Source organism: Ailuropoda melanoleuca, chromosome X (genome assembly GCF_002007445.2).
Source record: "Ailuropoda melanoleuca isolate Jingjing chromosome X, ASM200744v2, whole genome shotgun sequence".
Lineage (NCBI taxonomy): Eukaryota > Metazoa > Chordata > Mammalia > Carnivora > Ursidae > Ailuropoda > Ailuropoda melanoleuca.
Window position 1 is genome coordinate 63,899,198 of NC_048238.1, and position 24,815 is coordinate 63,924,012.

General features: G+C 35.2%; 1 protein-coding gene across 4 annotated transcripts in view; it reads left to right on the forward strand.

The window, feature by feature from the left end:
• Window positions 1-24,815, forward strand: part of DACH2 (dachshund family transcription factor 2) — a 798,780-nt gene that overhangs the window by 551,969 nt on the left and 221,996 nt on the right. For all 4 annotated transcript variants that reach the window (XM_034649505.1, XM_034649504.1, XM_034649507.1 and 1 more), the window contains exon 4: window positions 2,115-2,246. In XM_034649505.1, the coding sequence (XP_034505396.1) occupies window positions 2,115-2,246 (132 nt within the window). The remainder of the gene's footprint in view (window positions 1-2,114; window positions 2,247-24,815) is intronic.

The window sequence follows — 24,815 nt, forward strand, 5'->3', positions numbered from 1 at the left end:
GGAGATGCCCTTCAACAGATGACTGGATTAAGAAGCTGTGGTCCATATAGACAATGGAATATTACTCAGCTATCAGAAAGAACGAATTCTCAACATTTGCTGCAACATGGACGGCTAAGTGAAATAAGTCAAGCAGAGAAAGACAATTATCATATGGTTTCTCTCATCTATGGAATATAAGAACTAGGATGATCGGTAGGGGAAGAAAGGGATAAAGAAAGGGGGGGTAATCAGAACGGGAATGAAACATGAGAGACTATGGACTATGAGAAGCAAACTGAAGACTTCAGAGGGGAGGGGGTGGGGGAATGGGATAGACTGGTGATGGGTAGTAAGGAGGGCATGTATTGCATGGTGCACTGGGTGTTATACGCAACTAATAAAGCATCGAACTTTGCATTGGAATCCAGGGATGTATTGTATGGTGACTAACATAATATAATAATTAAAAAAAAAAGAAAAGATAATGTAGTGAAAAGTTTACTTCATTTGGAGTTTTCCATGCATTGTAAAGAACACAGAGTGGCAAAATAGAACCTTAGTGATTCTCCCATACACAGGTACATATGTTAGACTATGCTTCTCCTTACACTTTTCATAAGGAATTCACCCTACCCCTTAGAATCAGATTCTTCTAATAATGGCACTTAAATTTTCTGTTCGCCACAACCAATATATGCCTTATTTTCCTTGATTTGCGTTTGCATGGGAGAATAGATTTCACTGAATTCTAAAAAGCTGTGTTTTAAATCTGCCAGGTTCCCCCCCTTTTTTGCCCATGACACCTGTGCACCAATAGATGGCTATGAATTTAGAGAGTTAATAAAAATAATTAAGTTGAATTTACTAGACATTTTGGAGGGCATTGTTGGAATATAGCTTGTTCTATTTTTAGTACCCATTTCTTTATGTATCTTTATGGTACTGCCTGATATAGACTTCTTAAGAGAAATAATTTCAAACTTAAGCACTCACATTTTTTTCTTTGAGTTTTTTATTTCTATCTCTTTGTACCATTATACAGAGTTTTAAAAAAATAATTGCTTTATATATTTTTAAAATATATTATTTAAATTCAATTTAGTGATCATATAATGTACTGTTGGTTTCAGGGTAGAGTTTAGTGATTCATCAGTTGCATATAACATCCAGTGCTCATTACATCAAGTGCCCTCCTTAATGCCCATCACCCAATTACCCCACCTCCCCAGCACCTTCCCTTCAACAACCCTCAGTTTGTTTCCTATAGTTAAGAGTCTCTTACAGTTTGCTTATCTCTCTGTTTTTATCTTAATTTATTTTTCCTTCCCTTCCCTTATGTTCATCAGTTTTGTTTCTTAAATTCCACATGTGAGTGAAATTATATGGTATTTGTCTTTCTCTGACTTATTTCACTTAGCATAATACCCTTTAGTTCTATCTACATTGTTGCAAATGACAAGCTCTCATTCTTTTTGTTAGCTGAGTAATATTCTTATATATATATATATATATCTCACATCTTCTTTATCCATTCATCTGTTGATGGACATCTGGACTCTTTACATATTTTGGTTATTGTAGATATTGCTGCTATAAACATTGGAATACATTACCTTTTATTAATACAAAAGAATGTAATTATACTATGGGGGCTGGCATATTTTCAGAGGTTACATGCCATGTTTTCATTTATTTGGTCCCTTAATGTATAAGCATGAGAAAAATAAAAGGTACAATGACAATCTGAAATCATTTTCTCCCTCCTCTCTCCCCTTTTCTTCCAAAGTAATTCTCATAGGAAGACAGCTCATCCTTTAGCAGAATTCCCAACAATAGATTCACTAGAAAGTAATTCCTTCGAGTATTTCACAGTGCTTCCTCTGACAATGTTATTTTAGATGGAATTTATTATTCATTTGATGATTTTGTAGATTTTTAAACTGTCCACTGTAAGATGAAGTAAAAAAACACAGAAGTTGAAGATTATTTTGTTAAAAAATATTATTCATAATTTAGACATGAGTTTTCTTTTGGCTTGTGCTATGCAGCATAGGTCTGTTAAAGAAATGTATCCAGCTTTTAATTACATTAAGAAATGGTCCCCATTTTAAAAAGGATGGTTCTGGTTCTAGGTATAACGGCTGCAGCAATGGCTGAGGCAATGAAGCTGCAGAAGATGAAGCTTATGGCAATGAACACACTTCAGGGAAATGGAAACCAAAATGGGACAGAATCAGAGCCTGACGATCTTAATTCTAATACTGGTGAGTGTCTTCAGTACTACAAGGCAGGTGACTCTTACTAATGTATTCTTAGATTGGAGAGAGGAAGGATGAAGTGGAGAGAAGAGAACAATTCATATACTTTGATTTTGAGCAGTTATTGCAGAAGGATGCTTAACCTTACCTCTAACTAGTACAGTGAAACTAGAAAACCATTACACGTCAGAATTACATTTCAGGAAAGTGTCAGTTATCTTCATTATTTTCTAGTGGAGTTACTAATTTTTATACTGTTAGCTATTTGACCTACTGCCTGTGAAATGTTGCCCCCTTCGGTTTTGCCCCAGACTTCTTACTTCAACTTTCTCTCAACAACCCACCATTGAGAGGCAGTTCTGAAAATCTACTTTGGCTCATCTGCAGTCATTTTAGGTGGCCTACCACCCCCTTAGCTAAGTAAGGGTTCTGGCATACTCAGGTCATTGGCAGGGGCTAACAAAAAGAGGTAGAACAAGGAGAAAGCAAAGAAAAAAAGAAAGACAGAAGAAAGGAAGAGAACAGGAAGATGCGTGTGGAGTGGAATATCCCTTCCTTTCTTGCTACTTGTCTTTTCTCCTTTACTCTGTGATAATTTTACTTTGGTTTGATCAAAGGACCACCCCTTAGATCTCTTTTGGAAGTAACTTGGATTATAGACATCAACATACACTAATGAATGCATAAATAAATAAATAAATATGGTTTCATTTTATTGGGAAATAAGAATGGGTAACCAAAGATAGTCTTAGGAACCATAGGTTTCTGATCTAATTCTGCAATTAAATTTAATATAATGTGATAAGCAGATTGGTACCAGTCTAATCTCTCCTCTTTTAGGCTCCTAGAAGTTCAAGTATGGTGGGAACTTATTTTAGAGGAAAAAAGGGGGTAATTAAAGAAGGAAATAACTGACTCAGATCAGTATAATAAAATATTCTGACTTTAATAGAGTGTAGCTCTTCTCATCTAAAATCGAAATGTTCACAGTGAATTATAGAGTGAGAGTCGGGCTTCAACCAGTGCTCACAGCAAGAAATCAATGGAAAAATGCATTATTTTATTGAATTTGTGACAACTGTAAGCAACACATAGATAATACTAAAATTAATATTAAGCAAAGAATAATAACAATAAGAAGTTACCAGTTATTATGTACTAAGTATCTCCCATGTTTGTTCTTCAGTTCCAAACATTTTTATTTAGATATAATTGACATATAACAGTATGTAATTTTAAAGTGTACAATGTGTTGATTTGTTACACTTATCCATTGTAACTTATCCGTATGTATCCACCACAGTGTTAACTAACACCACCATCACATCACATTATCATTTTTTTTGTGGTGAGAGCCTGTAAGATCTATTCTCCTAGCAACTTTCAAGTTACCTTATTGTTAAATATAATCTCAATGTTGTGAAGAATTTATTCATCTATCTCTTGTGTTAACCAATTTAATTCTTACCAAATTTTCAGAAAAAAAAGTGAGTTTTCAATACTCCATTTTGCAGATCAGGAAACAGAAGCACAATGTGGTTCAGCTTTGCTCATAGTCCCAAAGCTAGTAAGTGGCAGAGGTATATCTCACTCCCATGTCTGGTTAAGTCCAAAGTCTGTTTTATTCACATTCTTCCTCCTCTTTAATGCTGTTCTGTAGCAGAAATATTATTTTATCAAGCCTTTCAAATAAAAGTTGTTTTTATGATGAAGATACACTGATAAACTGATGATCAGTTTCCTAGTCCTAACACCTTTTACTTCATATTGGATTTCAAATCTTGTAGTGTCTTAGAAGTGACCATCATTTGACAGGAAACCTCTTGTATATAAAAATATTTTTGTACCAATAAAAATTAATGGGAGTTGAAGCAGTAATTTCTGTCATGTTTTTCTTAGGTATAACAGTTTATGAAAAAAAAACTGTATAAAATTTCTAAGTTGTTACTTTGTAACAAGATAATAAAGACATTTTGAGACACGTACTGGTGACCTAACTTCTAACTTAGTAAGTAGTTAATTTTTCTAAATATAATCTGTTTTAACTCCATCTATCCATCATTGTGATAAAATAAAGAATTAGGTTTCCATTTGTGTATACTGTTATACTTGGTGTTACAGAAATGAAATTACAGTAGTCACTGTGCTTGACCTTGAAGATTGTGATCTATCCTTATCTTGATGTAATGAAGGTAAGCAGATATGAAAAATAATTATAATGATGATAATAATAATACATATTTATATGAAGCCCCTGAGATTTTCAAAGTCTATAAATGAGCACTGCTGCCATGCGTGTATATGCACACCAAATTCGTGTTATCCCCTCAGCCATAACTTCCCCTCATGGTGTACTGGAAAACAATTAGACCTTAGCAGTCTTTGCCTCTGAGGACTCCAGCAGCTCTCACTGTCACCACAGACAACCACAGATTTGTCTGTCAAAGAACCTCACACTCTTTGCCAACGATGATCTCAGTTGATGGAATTTCACAAAGTAAACACTGCTCTGCTCTCCCCATTCCCAGATCTGGAGCTTCCATTTCACTTCCCTAGATCCAGAGCTGCCACACTCCACCCAGCCAATGTCTTTGAATCCACCTGCATGAGAATTTCCCTACTGAAGTGAGTCTATAAAGACTGAAAGAGGTGTCTTCTGACTCAAATGTGCAGACATCAATGAAAAGTCATATGGAACATGAACAATCAATAAAATACCACTCAAAAGGAACAAAATATTTTTTTTACTAAACTGACCTTAAAGAAATGGAGATCTGTGGTGAAACGCCTGACAAAGAATTCAAATAATAATTATATAATAATTGTTTTAAGAAAGCTGAATGAATTATAAGAGAACACAATTAAGTAACTCAAGGAAATCAGGAAAACAAGACATGAACAAAATAAGGAGTTCAACAAAGAGATAGAAGTCAATAAGAGAATCTGGCATAAATTCTGGTGTTGAAGAATACAATGAAAGAAACAGAAAATACAGTAAAAACTTCAATATCAGACATGATCAATCAGAAGGAAGAAAATGTGAACTTAAAGATAGGTCATTTGAAATTTTTCGGTCAGAGGAGAAACAGGAAAAAAATGAAAGAGAGGAAAGTAAGCCTACAGGATTTACAGATATCAGGATATATTGTTTCTCTTGCACTGATATATGTGTTATGGGAGTTCCAGGGGGAGAAAAGAGAGAGAAAAGGGGAAAACAGACTTATTTAAAGAAATAATTACTGAAAAATTTCCAAACCTAGGGAGGGAAGTTGACATCCAGGTTAATAAAGTTCAAAAATCCTTAAATATGATCAATCCAAAGAAGACTACACTGAGATACATTATAATCAAATTGTCAGAGATCAAGGACAGAGAGAGAATTTGAAAGAATCAAGGGAAAAATCAATTTCTTACATATGAAGAAATCACCATAAGCCTATAAGCGGATTTCTCAGCAGAAAATGTGCAGGCCAGAAAAGAGTGTGATGTCATATTTAAAGTACTAAATGAAACAAACTTCACAACAAAAATATAATAACTGGAAAAATATATTTTGAAATATAGAAGAAGAAATAAATTTTTCCCCAGATAAAAACTGAGGAGTTCATCACTGTTAGAATTCCCTTACAAGACATGCTTGAGGACATTCTCAAAATAAAATGAAAACAATCAAAACAGCAGTGTTAAATCATAGGAATGTATAAATATCACTGGTAAAGTTAAATGTATAGATAATGTAACACTGTAATGGTGCATAAATAATTTTAACTCTAATATAAAAATTAAAAGATAAAAATTTGTTGATGAATACACAATATAAAAAGAAGCAAATTCTGACTACAAAAACACAAAGGGTGTGTGGGAAAGTAAAAGTGGGAGAGTTTTTGTATGCAATAGAAGTTAAATTGTTCAACGATTCATTAGTTGAACACTACATCAAAAACTAATGATGTACTATACGCTGGCTAACTGAACATAGTAAAAAAAAGGTAAATTGTTATCTACTTAAAATAAAGTTTTATTGAAATGCAAGGCAGTTGAGTAGTTGCTCTCATTAGAGAGTTCTGTAAGTAATGTGAGAGACCAATCAACCCAGGTAGTGAGAGACCAACTCAAGGAGGAAGGGACCAACTGAGTCTTTGTCCAGCATTCAGCATCTATGATTTGTTTTTACTCACTTTTTCTTATGGGTTGAATTGTGTCCCTTAAAAAGATATATTGAAATCCTAACCTCCAGCACTTCAGAATGTGAACTTGTTTAGAAATAGCATCATTGCAGGGGCCCCTGGGTGGCTCAGTCAGTTAAGGATCTGCCTTCAGCTCAGGTCATGATCAGAGGGGCCTGCATTAGGCTCCCTGCTCACTGGGGAGTCTGCTTCTCACTAAAAATAAATAATAAATAAATAAATAACTATAAATAAATCAAACAAAATAAAAAATTTAAGTACATATTGTATGCAAGCCCAAGTTAAACAGAAAGTATAAAATGCTATAGTAGATCTACAAAAGATAAAGAGAAAAGAATCAAAGCAAATCACTATCATAACAACTTGACAAATAACGAAGGAAGGCAACAATAGAAGAAGAGAAAGAAAAAACAAGTTTAAACCAAAATGTCTTAACAAAATAGCAAGAGTAATTCATTACCTATAATTACTTAAATGTAAATGGATTAAACTAACCAATTAAAAAGCACCAACAGGCTTAAAGAATAAAAAAATAAGATCTAGTCAAGTGGGAATTTATTCTAGGGATGAAACAAATAAAAAAAATCAACAAAAACAAATCAACCAATGTGATACATCACATTAACAAAATAAAGGATAAAAACCATATGACCATTTCAATAGATGCACAAAAAGCATTTGACAAAGTACAATATCCATTCATGTTACAAACCCTCAACAAAATAGGTTTAGAGGGAACATACCTCAACATAATAAAGGCCATATATGAAAACCCACAGCTAACACCTTACTCAATGGTGAAAAACAGAGCTGTTCCTCTAAGATCAGGAACAAGACAAGGATGCCCACTCTCCATTTTTATTCAGTATAGTACTAGAAGTCCTAGCCACAGCAATCAAACAAGAAAAAGAAATAAAAGTTATCCAAATTGGTAAGGAATAAATACAACTTTTGCAGATGACACAATGCCATATATAGAAAACCCTAAAAATTCCACTTAAAAAAAAACTACATAAGAAGTAGGAAGATCAGTAGGAGAAGAAGGGGAAGAATAAAGGGGGGGTAAACAGGAGGGGAAATGAACCATGAGAGACTATGGACTCTGGGAAACAAACTGAGGGCTTCAAAGGGGAGGGGGGTGTGGGAATGGGATAGGCTGGTGATGGGTATTAAGGAGGGCACGTATTGCATGGAGCACTGGGTGTTATACGCAACTAATGAATCATGGAGCTTTACATCGAAAACTAGGGATGTACTGTATGGTGACTAACATAATATAATAAAAAAAACTACTAGAACTTATAAATGAATTCAGTAAAGTTGTAGTACACAATAATAAACAGAATTCTGTTGTATTTCTATGCATTAATAATGAAGTAGTAGAAAGATAAATTAAGAAATAATCCCATATAAAATTGTACCAAAATAATAAAATATCTGGTTAAACTTAACCTCCTTAGGTGAAAGATCTGTACTCCAAAAACTAGAAAACATTAATGAAAGATAGTGAAGATGATACAAGCAAATGGAAAGATGTTCCATGCTCTTGGATGGCAAGAACCAACACTGTTATAATGTCCGTACTACTCAAGGCCATCTACACATTGAGTGCAAACCCTATCAAAATGCCAACCGCATTTTTGACAGAAGTAGAACATATAGACTTCTGGGGAAGATGGTGGAGCAGGAGGACCCTAAGCTTACCTTGTCCCATGAATACAACTAGATAATGCTCAGAGAACAACATGAAGACTGACAGAACAAACCCTACAACCAAATGGAGAAAAGAGGCCACATCAAAGAGTGTGGGAAGGGTGGAGACACAGTGGGGAGCTAAATGAACTTGTGGGCCATTTCTAGGAGGGAGCCATGGGTTCAGAGAAGGGAGAGAAACAGACCCTCACATCAGGGCGCTCACATAGTGAGGAAAATCCCCATAGCATTGACTCTAAAACCCAGAGGGTCTGAATTTCATGAGTTCTTACAGCAGCAGGAATTAAAGCCTGGAATGTTAAAAATCAGCAGACTCGGCTCTGGGAGAGCCAGAGGAAACTGAATTCCTACCTCTAAATAGACAGCACAAAACCTGCTTGTGAGATACAGCATAGAAGTGGCAATCTGAAAAACACCTAGAATATATGGAAGAGTTATTTACTAATAACAGAGCATGGTCCCAGAGTGACAGTTTTCATTGGGAGACTCCTCCAAGAACAAAGGAGTTGGCAGTCTCCATTTCCCTCCCCCAACCCCCAGCACATACACACAGCCACCTGTGGGAACTAGCACAGCATAAGCATTCACATTATAACTTAGTTACAGTTCACACTCCCCCACACACACACTTGGGCCTGCTTCAGTACCAGTGCTATGGGCCCCCTCCCTCAGAAGACCCGTGAAAGCTTTGCCAACACTACTCCCAACTGCACGCTTTGTGGGGCTTCAGTCCCTCGGCAATGGCCAGTCACCATCTGCTGATGATGCCACAACTTGCTAAAATTATGGGTCCCACTCATGCACTTTGTGAATTAGACACCAGCTAACCTGTGTCTTGATAGTGGTGGCATGTTCCCTGTGGAACAGGACTGGTACACAAAACTTGCAGGCATTATGCGGCCCATCCACACTCAATTTGCAGAGCATCTCCCCACTGTTCCAGGCTCAGCAGCAGCTGTGCATCCTCAATGGAAGAAGACAGGTGCAGAAAATGTGTGGACACCGTGTGCCCTGCCTGAGTGGCCCCAGCTGGCCCCAGTGTACATACATAGCAGCTGTGAGTCCCCTGTGGAAGAGGGCCAGTGAACAAAACTAGCTGGCACAGTGAGCTCCATCTGTGTGCACTTTGCAGAGCAGACGAGGCTGGCCCTGGTAAACAAAGCAGAGACATATCCTCTCTGGCAAAGACTAGCACCACTGTATTAAAAGTGTAGATCCCAGCCACTAATTTCAAGAGCAGAAGATATATCTCACCTTTCCTAACACAGAAAAACAGACGCAGAGAGATAGACAAAATGAGGAGACAGAGGAATATTTCCCAAATGAAAGAACAGGACAAAACCACAGCAAGATCCCTAAGTGAAGTAGAGAAAAGTAATATGCCCGATAGAGAATTTAAAGTAATGTTCATAAGAGGGTGGAAGGGATAAGATGGTGGATGAGTAGGAGGAACACAATAAGATAACTACCAAATCATTCTAAATACCCCAGAAATTAACCTGAAGACTGACAGAATAAACTCCACATCTAAAGGGAGAGAATAAGACACATTGAAGAAGGCAGGAAATGAAGAGACATGGTTTAGGGAGGAAACAGATAGCTAGTGCTGAGGAGGGGTGGGAGCCAGGATCACAAAGAAGGGTGAGAGATAGAGGAGCACACAGGGGAACACAGAAGGAGAACAATTTCCTAAAGATTTTCCTAAAGCCATTGGCTGGGAAAACAAGATGGGCTGATTTTTGTGAGTTCTTGCAACCAGCAAGGCTTAAAGAGTGGAGTTTTAAAGGTCAGAGGACATGACTGGGATAGAGCTCTGAGGGTACTGCCCTACTCCTGGAGAGAAAACAAACAACCTGGGGAAGAAGCCATGGGAACAGTTGCTGAAGTATGTCTGGGGCATATACTGGGGAGACTATTCCCTCTGTTGGAGTGCATCCCTGAGAGGAAGCATTCCAGAAGTCTCTCTGGGAACAAAGGAGCTGGCCACTATCATTTTCTTCCCTCGCCCCTCAGCATAAAGCAGGAGCCACCTGACAAAACCAATGTAGCTCCCTCAATGGCTGCTTAACCTGCTTAAATCAAGTACCACACCTCTGTGCTCTGGTTGGACTGCCTTTCTCAGTCAAGACTGCTTCATTCCCAGTGCAGCGGGTCCTGTCACCAAAAGTCCAGCAGAAACCCATGCTTACACTGCATCTCCTGACCAGAGAGTTCTGCAGGACATCAGTTCTAGTGAAAGTAGTATCAGTTCTCATTCCACAAGCAGACAAGAGTGCACTTAATTAAAACTCTCCACATTCTAGCCAAGGACCAAACACTGCCTACCACAGTCAATGAGAAACTCTGCAAACAATGGACCTGAAGGATAGAGCACCCAAAACACAATAGCAGTGTGTATGCAACACATAGCAAAGACAATCCCTAAAACACCAGGCCCTGGAAACTATATGACCTCTTTTTCATAAACATAGTTCTCTCACAAAAAAGAAACATAATGGGCTTTTTTAACACAGAGAAGAAGACAGAAACCAAGATGGAGAAATTCCACACAAATGAAACAAGAGATCTAAATGAAACAGATGTAAGTAACATGCCTGACAGAGAATTTAAAGCAAGAATCATAAGGACACTCACTGGGATTGAGAAAAGAATGACAACTTTAGGGAAGTCCTTACCACAGAGATAAAAGAGTCAAAAATAAATATTCAGAAATGATAAATGTGATAACTGAGTTTGGAAACAGGCTTGATGCAAAGGACACAATGCTGGTAGAAGCAGAAGAGTAAATGATATAGAAGATAAAATAATGGAGGATAATAAAGCTGAAAAATAGAGAGAAAGAAGAGGTATGGAGCACAAGAATAGCCTTAGGGAACTCAGTGACTTCATCAAACGTAACAAAATTCATACTGCAGGAGTCCCAGATAAAGAAGAGAAAAACAAGGGAACACAAAATGTATTTGAGGAAATAATACCTGAAAACTTCCTAATCTGGGGAAGGAAACAGACATCCAAATCTAGGTGGCACAGAGAACTCCCATCAAAATCAAAAAAAAGCAGACCCACAACAAAACATATGGTAATTAAATTTGCAAAATATACTGATAAAGAAAAAAATCAAAAAAACAGCAAGGCCAAGAAGTCCTTAACTTACAAAGGAAGACACATAAGGCTAGCTGGAGATTTCTCAACAGAAACTTGGCAAGCCAGATGGGAGTGGCATACCATATTCAAAGTGCTGAATAAGAAAAATCTGCAGCCAAGAATGCTCTATTCAGCAAGGCTATCATTTATAATAAAAGGAAAGATCAAGAGTTTCCTAGACACACAAAAAACTGAAGGAGTTCATAACCAGTAAATGAGCCCTGCAGGAAATATTAAAGGGACTCTCTGAGTGGAAAGGAGAGACCCAAAGTGACAAAGATAAGAAAGGAATGAGAAAATCTCTAGAAACAAATGACAAAACGTAATAAAATGACACTAAATACATATCTATCAATACTTACTTTGAATGTTGGGGCCCCTGGGTGGCTCAGTTGTTTAAGTGTCCAACTCTTGATTTTGGCTCAGGTCATGATCTCAGGGTCATGAGATTGAGCCCCAAGTTGGCCTCTGTGCTGAGTGTGGAGCCTGCTTAAGATTCTCTCTCTCCATCTCTCTTTGCCTCTCCCCAATTCACAGTCTCTCTATTAAAAAATATAATTACTTTGAATGTTAATGGAATTAATGTTCCAATCAAAGGACATAAGGTATCATAATGGATAAAAATAAAAACAAGAACCATCTATATGCTGCTTTAGACATAAAGACACTTGCAGATAGAAAGTAAAATAATGGAGAAACAACTATCATGAAAATGAACATCAAAAGAAAGCTTCAGCAGCCATATTTATATCAGAGAACCTAGACTTTAAACCAAAGACTGTAAAAAGAGACAAAGAAGGATACTATATCATAATAAAGGGGACTATCCAACAAGAAGATTTAACAATTATAAATGTTTATGTACCCAACATGGGAGCAGCCAAATATAAAAATTAATTAATAACAAATATAAAGGAATTCATTGATAATAATACAACAACAGTAAGAAACTTAACACTACACTTACTTCAATAGACAGACCACCTAAAGAGAAAATCTACATGGAAACAATGGCTTTGAATAACGCACTGAACCAGATGGACTTAACAGATATATTCAGAACATTCCATTCTAAAGTAGCAGAATACACATTCTTTTTGAGTGCACAGGGGACATTCTCCAGAATATAGCACATACTAGGTCACAAATTAGGCCACAAAAAGTACAAAAAGATTGAAATCATACCATGCATATTTTTGTTCATAAAGATATGTAACATGAGGTCAACCACAAGAAAAACTGGAAAGACCACAAATACGTGTAGGTTAAACAACATGCTATTAAACAATGAATGTGTCAACCAGGAAATGAGAGATGAAATTTAGAAAAAAAAACACAGAGAAACAAATGAAAATGCAGACACAGTTGTCCAAAACATTTGGGATGCAGCAAAAGTGGTCAAAAGAGGGACATATATAGCAATACAGGCATATGTTAAAAAGCAAGAAAATCTCAAATACCCTACCTTGCACCTAAAGGAGCTAGAAAAAGAAAAACAAGTGAAGCCTAAAGCCATCAGAAGGAAGAAATAATAAAAATTAGAGCACAAATAAATCCTCTAGAAACAAACAAACAAAAAACAATAAAAAAGATCAATGAAAGGAGGAGCTAGTTGCTTGCAAAAATTAAAAAAAAAAAGATAAATCCCTAGCCAGACTTGTGAAAAGAATAGACAAAGGACCCAAAAATAAAATCACAAATGGGAGAGGAGAAATAACAACAAATAACACAAAAATACAATTATAAGAGAATATTATGAAAAACTATATGCCAACAAGTTGGACAATCTGGAAGAAACAGAGAAATTCCTAGAAACATATACAGTACCAAAACTGAAACAGGAAGGAATAGAAAACTTGAACAGACCATAACCAGCAAAGAAATTGAATCAGTAATCAAAAACTCCCTAAAAATCAAAAGTCCAAGGCCAGATGGCTTCAAGGGTTAATTCTACCAGACATTTAAGGAAGACTTAATACCTATTCTTCTCAAACTGTTCCCCCCTCCAAAAAAAAAAAAAAGAAAGAAAGAAAGAAAAAGAAAGAAAGAAAGAAAGAAAGAAAGAAAAAGAAAAGAAACTAAAAACAGGAAAGAAAGGAAACTTCCAAATTCCTTCTATGAAACTAGCATTACTGTGATACAGTATCAGATAAAGACTCCACTAAAAAAAAAAAAAAGAAGAACGACAGGCCAATATCCCTGATGAACATAGATGCAAAAATTCTCCATAACATACTAGTAAACTGAATCCCATATTACATTAAAGTAATAACTCACCTCAATCATGTATGATTTATTCCTGGGCTGCAATTGTGTTTCAATATTCACAAATCAATCAATATGATACATCATATTTTAAAAAAAGAAAGGTAAGAACCATATGATCTTTTCGATAGATGCAGAAAAAGCATTTGACAAAGTACATCATTCATGATAAAAACCCTCAACAAAGTAGGGTTAGAGTGAACATATCTTAAAATAATAAAGGCCATAAATAAAAAACCCAGAGCTCATATCATCCTAAATGGGGAAAAACTAAGAGCTTTTCCTCTAAAGTCAGGGGAAAAAAAAGGGATGTCCACTCTCACTACTGTTATTTACATAGTAATGGAAGTCCTAGCCACAGCAATCCCACAAAAAAAGAAATAAAAGGCATCCAAATTGACAAGGAAGAAGGAAAACTTCTACTATTTGCGGATGACCTGATACTCTATATAGAAAACCCAAAAGACTCCACCAAAAAATTGCTAGAACTGATACACAAATTCGGTCATGTTGCAGAATAAAAAAAATCGATTTACAGAAATACATTTCATTTCTATATACTAAAAATGAGGCATTTGAAAGAAATCAAAGAATTGATCCCATTTGCAATTACACCAAAAGCAACAAGATACCTAGGTATAATAAACCTTACTAAAAAGGTAAAGATTTATACTCTGAAAAGTTTAAAACACTGATGAAAGGAATTAAAGATGACACAAAGAAATGGAAAAATATCCCTTGCTCATGGATTAGAAGAACAAATGTTGTTAAAATATCTGCATTACTCAAAGCAATCTATGCATTTAATGAATCCCTATAAAAAAAAAACCACCAGAACTTTTCACAGAGCTAAAACAAACAATCCTAAAATTTGTATGGATCCACAAAAGACCCTGAATAACCAAAGCAACCTTGAAAAAGAAAATCAAATTTGGAGGCATCACAATTCTGGACTTCAAGTGCTATTACAAAGCTGTAGTGACCAAGATAGTATGGTACTGGCACAAAAATGGACATGGAGATTAATGGAACAGAATAGAAAACCCAGAAATGAACCCATGACCATATGTTCAATTAATATTCAACAGAGTAGTAAAGAAAATCCAGTGGGAAAAAGACAATCTCTTCAACAAGTGGTGTTGGGAAAACTGGACAGCAATGTGCAAAAGAATGAAACTGGAAAGCCTTCTTACACCAAACAGAAAAAATAAATTGAAATTGGATGAAAGATCTAAATTTGAGGTAATAAAACATTAAGATCCTAGAGGAGAACACAAGCAATAACGTCTTTGACATTGGTTGTAGCAACTTCTTTCTAGATATGTCTCCTAAGGTAAGGGAAACAAAAGTGAAAATAGACTATTGAGATTTCAACAAAATAAAAAGTACTGCACAACAAAAGAAACAATGAAAAAACTAGAAGCAACCTATGGAATTGGTGAAGATATCTGCAAATGACATATCTGATAAAGGGTTCATATCTTAAATGTATAAAGAAATTATAAAACTCAATACTGAAAATACAAATAATCCAACTAAGAATAGGCAACAACCTCTACGACATTGGCAAGAGCAACCTTTTTCATGACACATCTCCAAAGGCAAGAGAAACAAAAGATAAAATGAACTTATGGGACTTCATCAGGAAAAAGCTTCTGCACAACCAAGGAAACAGTCAAAAAAACTAAGAGGCAGCCCACGGAATGGGAGAATATATTTGCAAAGGACACCACAGATAAAGGACTGGTATCCAAGATCTACAAAGAACTTCTCAAACTCAATACACGAGAAACAAATAAACAAATCATAAAATGGGCAGAAGATATGAACAGACACTTTTCCAATGAAGACATACAAATGGCTAACAGACACATGAAAAAATGTTCAAAATCATTAGCCATCAGGGAAATTCAAATCAAAACCACACTGAGATACCACCTTACGCCAGTTAGAATGGCAAAGATAGACAAGGCAAGAAACAACAATTGTTGGAGAGGATGTGGAGAAAGGGGATCCCTCCTACATTGTTGGTGGGAATGCAAGTTGGTACAGTCACTCTGGAAAACAGTGTGGAGGTCCCTTAAAAAGTTAAAAATTGAGCTACCCCGTGACCCAGCCATCGCACTACTGGGTGTTTATCCCAAATATCCAGACGTAGTGAAGAGAAGGGCCATATGCACCCCAATGTTCATAGCAGCATTGTCCACAATAGCTAAATCATGGAAGGAGCCGAGATGCCCTTCAACAGATGACTGGATTAAGAAGCTGTGGTCCATATATGCAATGGAATATTACTCAGCTATCAAAAAGAATGATTTCTCAACATTTGCTGCAACATGGATGGCACTGGAGGAGGTAATGCTAAGTGAAATAAGTCAAGCAGAGAAAGACAATTATCATATGGTTGCTCTCATCTATGGAACATAAGAACTAGGAAGATCGGTAGGAGAAGAAAGGGATAAAGAAAGGGGGGTAATCAGAAGGGGGAATGAAACATGAGAGACTATGGACTATGAGAAACAAACTGAGGACTTCATAGGGGGGTGGGGGAATGGGATAGACTGGTGATGGGTACTAAGGAGGGCATGTATTGCATGGTGCACTGGGTGTTATATGCAACTAATGAAGCATCGAAATTTACATCAGAATCCAGGGATGTACTGTATGGTGACTAACATAATATAATAAAAAATCATTAAAAAAAAAAGAATAGGCAGAAGATGAGATACCACCTTGCACCAGTTAGAAGGCCTAAAATTAAGAAGACAGGAAACAACAAATGTTGGCAAAGATGTGGATAAAGGGGAGCCCTCCTACCCTATTGTTGGTGGGAATGCAAGCTGGTACAGCCACTCTGTAAAAAAGTATGGAGGTTCCTCAAGAAGTCCAAATATAGCTGCCCTATGACCCAGCAATTGCACTACTGGGTATTTACCCCAAAGATACAGATGTCGTGAAAAGAAGGGACACATGCACCCCAATATTCATAGCAGCAATGTCTATAGTAGCCAAACTGTGTAAGGAGCCAGATGTCCTTTGACAGGTGAATGGATAAAGAAGATGTGGTGCATATATACAATGGAATATTATTCAGCCATCAGAAAGGTTGGATGCCTACCATTTACATCAACATGGATGGAACTGGAGAGTATTATGCTAAGTGAAATAAGTCAATCAGAGAAAGACAATTATCATATTGTTTCACTTATATATGGAATATAAAGAATAGCACAGAGGATCATAGGGACAGGGAGGAAAAAGCTGAAAGGGAAGAAATCAAAGAAGGAGACAAACCATGAGAAGTTCTTGACTCTGGGAACCAAACTTAAGGTTGTGAAAAGGGAGGTGGGTGGGTGGATGGGGCAGGTGGGTGATGGGCATTAAAGAGGCCAGGTGATGTGATGAGCACTGGGTACTATACACAACTAATGAATCATTGAACATTAAAAAAATAAAGATATTTCCAAATTAAAAAAATAAGTAAGATAAAATAAAAATAGGCAGAAAACATCACCAGATATTTTTCAAAAGAATGTGTACAGATGGCCACCAGATACCTGAAAACACTCAATATCATTCATCATCAGGGAAATGCAAATCAAAACTACAATGAGATACTACCTCATCCCTATCACAACGGCTAAAATCAACATATAAGACCACAAGAAACAGTATGTGTTGTTGAGGATATGGAGGAAGGGAAACCCATTGCACTGCTTGTGGGAAATGAAACTGGTGCAGCCACTCTGGAAAGCAGAATGGATGTTGCTCAAAAAGTTAAATATACAACTACCCTATGATCCAACAATTGCACTGCTAGGTATTTACCCAAAGAATACAAAAATACAAAAGTGAAGGAAGAAATGAACCACGATGTTTATAGCAGCATTATTTACAGTAGCCAAAATTTGGAAGCAGCCCAAGTGTCCATCGACTAATGAATGAATAAAGAGGAAATAGTATATATACACAATGGAATATTACTCAGCCACAAAAAGTTAATATCTTGCCATTTGCATTGACATGGAATGAGTTAAAGAGTATTATGCCAAGCAAAGTCAGTAAGAGAAAGACAAATACAGTATGAAATCACTCATATGTGGAATGTAAGAAAGAAAAAAATGAGCAAATGATAAAGAAGAGAGAGATGCAAACCAAGAAACAGGCTCTGCACTATCGAGAACAAACTGACGGTTTCCAGATGGGTGGGTGGTGGAGAAATGTGTTAATTATGTGTTGGGAATTAAGGAAGGCCCTTGTTATGATGATCACCAGGTGTTCTATATATTCAATTGCTAAATTTTATTTGTGAAACTAATATTACATTGCATGTTAACTAACTGGAATTTAAATAAAAAATTTTTAAAAAAGAAAGTAATGATCATAGGAGTACTCACTGGACTTAAGATGAAAGTGGAGGACATCAATGAGAACCTTAACAAAGAGATAGAAAACATATAGTAGAATAAACCGGAGCTGGAGAACACAATAAATAAAAATAAAAATAAAAACATACTAGTTGGAATAAATAGCAGGGTAGAGGAAACAGAAGAATGAATTAGCAACCTGCAGGACAGAGTAATGGAATATAATCAAGTTGAGTAGGTGAGAGGAAAACAATTATGAAAATAGATTTGGGGAACTCAGCAACTTTATCAAGTGTAATAACATTCACATTATAGGTTTCCAAAAGAAGAATATAAAAAATGGGACAGAAAATTTATTCAAAAAGGTAGAAACTGAAAACTTCCCTAATCTGGTGAAGGAAAAAGAAATCAGGTTCTAGGAGGTACAGAGATCCCCCAAGAAATCAACCCAAGGAGTAATTAAAATGGAAAATGTATTGATAAAGAGAGGAGTTTAGAAGCAGCAGCAGAACATGCAAGGGAAACCCCATAAGGCTACCAGCGGATTTTTCAACAGACATTTTGCAGATTAGAAGGCAGTGGCATGATATATTCAAGGTGCTGAAAGAAAAAAAAATCTGCAGCCAAAAGAATCCTCTATCCAGCAAGGAAATCATTCAGAATAAGAAGAGAAATGAAGAATGTTCCAGACAAACAAAAGCTAAAGAAGTACATAACCACTAAACCAACCTTGCAAGAAATATTAAAGAAGACTTTCAGTGGAAAGACCATAAGAGTAAAAAAAGCGAGAAGCACAAAAGCAGTAAAAATAAATATATCTGTTAAAATCAGTCAATGACAGACTCACATATGATATGTTATGACACCATTTATCTAAAAGGTAGGTAGAAGAAACCTAAAAAGTTGTTTCAAATTTAAGTGACCATCAGCTCAATATAAAGAGCTATATGCAGAAGATGTTATATACAAACCTAATGGTAACCAAAAATTAAAAACTAGTAATAGATATTGTAAAAATAAAGAGAAAGGAATCTAAGTATATCACTAAAGAAAGCCAACTTATGGTGAGAGAAGAGAGAGGGAAGAAAGGAACAGGGAAGTTCTATGAAAACAACCACAAAACAAATTTAAAAATTGCAATAAATACATACTTATAAATAATTACTTTGAATGTAAACTGATTAAATGCTCCTATTAAAACACAAAGAGAGATGGAATGGATAAAAAAAATAGGACCCATCTATATGATGCCTAGAAGAGCTTCATTTCAGACCTAAAGATGCCTGCAGATTGAAAGAGAGGGGATAGAGAAGCATTTATCATGCAAATAGATGTCAAAAGGAGGCTGGAGTATCAATACTTATATTGGACAAACTGGACTTTAAAACAAGGACTGTAAAAGAGACAAAGGAAGGCACTATATAATAATAAAGGGAACAATCCAACAAGAAGCTATAACAATTGTAAATACTTATGCACCCAATATGGGAGCACCCAAATACATATAACAGTTAGCAACAAATATGAAGGAACTAACTAATTCAGTAGTAACACAATCATAGTAGGGGACTTTACACCCCACCTACATCAATGGACAGATCATCCAAAGAGAAAACCAAGAAACGGTGACTTTGAATGACACACTGGACCAGATGGATTTAATAAATATATTCAGAACATCCCATTTTAAAATGGCAGAATGCACATTCTTTTCAAGTGCACACAGATCATTCTCCAGAATAGATCACATATTAGGCCACAAAACAAGCCTCAAAAACTAAAAACATCAAAGTATCTTTACCATGTATCTTTTCTAACCATAACTTTATGAAGGTAGTAATCAACCATAAAAAAATGGTACTAAACAACGAATGGGTCAACCAAGTAATCAAGAGTAAATTTTTTAAAATATGGAGATAAATGAAAATGAAAACACAAAGTTCCAAAATCTTTGGGATGCAATGAGAAGAGGGAAGGTTATAACAATTCAGGCCTACCTCAAGGAGCCAGAAAACTCTCAAAAAGAAAATAACCAAACTTACACCTAAGGGAAGAAGAAAAAGAACAAACATACCCAAAACCATTAACAAGACTTATTGTGGTGATCATTTTGCAATATACACAAATATTAAATCATGTGTACATTTAAAACTAATACAATGTTACATGTCAGTTATGTCTCAATAAAAATTGACATATGAAAAAAAGAAGGAAGAAAATAATAAATATTAGGGCAGAAATAAATGATATAGAAACTAAAATAATAATAAAACAGATCAATGAAACCACAATCTAGTTCTTTGAAAAGATCAACAAAATTGATAAACCTCTAGCAGACTCACAAAAGAAAGAGAAGACTCAAATAAACAAAATCAGGAACAAAAGAGAAGAAATAAACTGGCATCACAGAGAAACAGGATGGTAAGAGAATATTGTGAAAAATTATATGCCTGCAAACTGGATAACCTAGAACAAATGGATAAATTCCTAGAAATATATGAACTACTAAAACTAAAGCAGGAAGAACTAGAAAAGTTGATCAGACCAATAACCAACAATGAAATTGGATCAATAATCCAAAAATTCCAACAAATAAAAACCCAAGACCACATAACTTCACAGGTCAATTCTACTAAACATTTAAAGAAGAGTTAATACCTATTTTTCTCAAAATTTTCCAAAAAATAAAAGAGGAAGGAATACTGACAAGTTCATTCTATGAGGCCAGTATCACCCTCATACCAAAACTAGATAAAGACACCACAATAAAAAGAGAACTCAGGTTAATACCTCTAATGAACATAGATTCAAAAATCCTCACCAAAATACTAGCACACTGAATCCAACAAAAAAAAAATCCATTAAAAAAAATCATTCACCACGATGAACTGGGATTTATTCCTGGTTTGTAAGTGTGGTTCAGTATTCACAAATCAATCAACATGATACAGCCAATCAATAAGAGAAAGGATAAAAACCACGTGACCATTTCAATAGATGTGGAAAAACATTTGACAAAGTACAACATCCATTCATGATAAAAAACCATCAACACAGTAGGTCTAGAAGAAGTGTATCTCAGAGTAATAAATGTCTTATATGAAAAACCCACAGCTAACATCATACACAATGGTGAAAAACTAAGAGGTTCTCCCCTTGGTCAGGAACAGAACAAGAATGTTCCCTTTCACTTATTTTATTCAGCATAGTATCAGAATTCCTAACCACAGCAATTAGAAAACAAAAAGAAATAAAGGACATCCAAACTGGTAAGAAAGAAGTAGAACTTTTGCTATTTGCAGATGGCATGATACTTTATATAGATAACCTGAAAGAATGTACTGAAAAACTGCTAGAACTGATAAATGAATTCAGTAAAGTCACAGGATACAAAATCAATATACAGAAATCTGTTACATTCCTATACATTAATAATGAAGCAGAAGAAAGAGATATTAAGAACACAATCCCATGTACAATTGCACCAAAAATAATAAAATATCTAGGAATAAACCTAACCAAAGAGGAGAAATACCTGTCCTCTGAAATATATAAAACATTGATGAAAGTAATTGAAGATGACACAAAGAAATGGAGAGACATTCCATGCTCATGTATTGGAAGAACAAATATTTCAAAATGTTTATATTACCCAAAGCAATTTATAGATTTAATGCAATCCCTACCATAATACCAACAACATTTTCACAAAAGTAGAACAAACAATTCTAAATTCTAAAATTTGTATGGAACCACAAAAGACTCTGAAGAACCAAACTAACTTTGAAAAAGAAAAGGAAAGTGGGAGGTACCACAATTCCAGACTTCAAGTTATATTACAAAGCTATAGTAATCAAAAACACTACAGGCACAAAATAGACATCTAGATGACTGAAACAAAATAGAAATCTTATAAACAAACCCATGATTATATGGTCAGTTAATCTTCAACAAAGGAGTCAAGAATATCTAATGGGGAAAAGACTGTCTCTTCAACAAATGGTATTGGGAAAACTGGACAACAACATGGAAAAGAATGAAAATAGACCACTTTTTCACACCATACATGAAAGTAAACTCAAAATGGATTAAAGACCTAAATGTGAGACCTGAAACCATAAAAATCCTTTAACAGTGAACAGGCAATAATTTCTCCAACATCAGTTGTAACAACATCTTTCTAGATAAGTCTCCTGAGGCAAGGGAAACCAAAGAAATAATAAAATATTGAGACTGTATCAAAATAAAATCTTCTGCACAGTGAAGAAACAGTCAACAAAACTAAAAGGCAACCTACAGAATGGGAGAAGTTATTTGCAAATAACATATCTGATAAAGGGTTCATATCCAAATTATATAAAGAATGTAAAACTCAACATAAGGAAAACAAAGAATCCAATTTTAAAAAGTGCAGGGGGCACCTGAGTGGCTCAGTTAGTTGGGCATCTGACTGCTGGTTTTGGCTCAGGTCATGATCTCATGAGTCATGGGATCGAGCCCCATGTGGAGCTCTGCACTCAGCAGGGAGTCTGCTTGAAGATTCTCTCCTTCTGTCCCTCCCCACACTCATGTGTGCACTTTCTGTCTGTCTGTCTCTCTCTAAAATAAATAATAAAATATCTAAAAAATTTTTAAAAATATCCAGAAGACACGGAAAGACATTTTTCCAAAGAAGGCTCCCAGATAGTCAACATACACATGGAAGGATGCTTAACATCACTCATCATTGGGAAAATACAAAGCAAAACCACAATGAGATATCACCTCACACCTGAGAGTGGTTAAAATCAAAAGCTCAAGAAACAAGTATTGGTGAGGATGTGAAGACAAAGGACCCCTTTACACTGTTGGTGGAAATTCAAACTTGAAATCACTGCAGAAAACATATGGAGGTTCCTCAAGAAATTTAAAATAACTACCCTATGATTCAGTAATCACATTTCTAGGTATTTAATAAAGAATCCAAAAACACTAATTTGAAGAAATATATACACCACCATAGTTACTGGGGTATTATTTACAACAGCCAAGATATGGAAGCAACTGTGTTAGATGAATGTGTGGTATAGACATACAATGGAATACTACTCAATCATAAAAAAACGTGAGTTCACCATTTGAGACAACACCAATGGACCTAGACTGTACAATACTAAGTAAAATAAGTCAGAAAAAGACAAATACCATATGATTTTACTCATATGTGGAATTTAAGGAACAAAATAAACGAACAAAGACAAAAAAGAGACAAACATAGACCTTTAAATACAGAACACAATGTGGTGCCGGCAAAGAAGTGGGTGTTAGGATGGGTGCAGCTATTTGATGGGCACTGGGTAATGTATAGAATTTTTAAATCATTATATTGCACACCTGAAACTAATATAACACTGTATGTTAATTATACTTGAATAAAATTTAAAAAATACTACATGGTGATTGTGTATAGTTGGAAAATGTAAAGTATGAATAAACAACAAGTGTTCCAATAAAAAATAAGGCCCAGAAATATGCCATCTACAAGTGACTCAATTCAGTTTTAATGACACACATAGGTTGAAAGCAAAGAGATGAAAAAAAGATATACAATGCAAATGGTAACCAGAAGAAAGCAAGAGTGGTTATAATTCTATCTAGCAAAATAGACTTTATGTCTTAAATTGTTTCTGGAAACAAAGATGATAAAAAAGTATCAATTCAATGGGAAGTGGTATCATTTATAAATATATGTACCTCCAACATCAGAGCACCTATGTATATAAAGAAAATATTTACAGACCTGAAGGCAGAAATTTGCAGCAATGCAGTAATTGTAGGGGACCTCAATACTCTACTTACAATAATGGATAGAACATTTAGACCAAAAAATCAATAAAGAAAAAGCTATCAAAAATACCTTGAATAACTGTATAGACAAATTAACATAACAGACATACACAGAAAGGTCTATCCAACAGCAGAATTCACAATATTTTTAAGCATACTTGCAACATCCTTCTTGATAGATCCCATGTTAGGTAACAAAACAAGTCTCCACAGATTTACAGAGTTTGAAATCATACCAAGTATCCTTTCTGACTATCGCAGAATAAAGCTCAAAATCAATGACAGCAAGGAGAAGGGAAAATGTATGGCTATATGGAAAATAAACAATGCTCTCTTGACCAACCATTGAGTCAAAGAGGAAATCAAAAGGGTGTTTAAATAAATAAAAAAGTGCAATTAAAAAAAAAAATCTTTAGACAAATGAAAATGAAAATAAAACATAACTATGGGATGTAGCAAAAATATTACTAAGAAGGAAATTTACAGTGATAAATGCCTACATTAAAAAAGAAAAAATCTCAAAACAACCTAATTTCACATATGAAGGAACAAGAAAAATAAGAACAAATAAACCCAAAGTTAGAAGAAGGTAGGATACAATAAAGATTACAGCAGAAAGAAATCAAGTGGAGAATTAAAAGACAATAGAAATCAACAAAATAAAAGTTGCTTTTTGAAAAGAAACAAATCAACAAACCTTAGCTAGACTAAGGAACAAAGAAAAAAGATGCAAATACATAAAATCAGAAATGAAAGATAAGCCATTAAACAATGTCTTAGAAATATAAAGGATGGCAAGAGATTACAAGGGATAATTATACACCAACAAACTGGACAATCTAGAAGAAATGGATAAATTTGTAGAAATACATAACCTACCAAAACTGAAGAGGACATAGAAAACATGAATAGATCAATTACTAGTAAGAAAATTGAATCAGTAATCAAAAACCTCTCAATAATAACAACTATCCCAGGTGCACGTGGGTTCTCTGGTGAATTCTACCAAACATTTAAATAAGAAATAACCCCAATTCTTCTTAAAGTCTTCCAAAAATTGAGGAGAAGGGAAT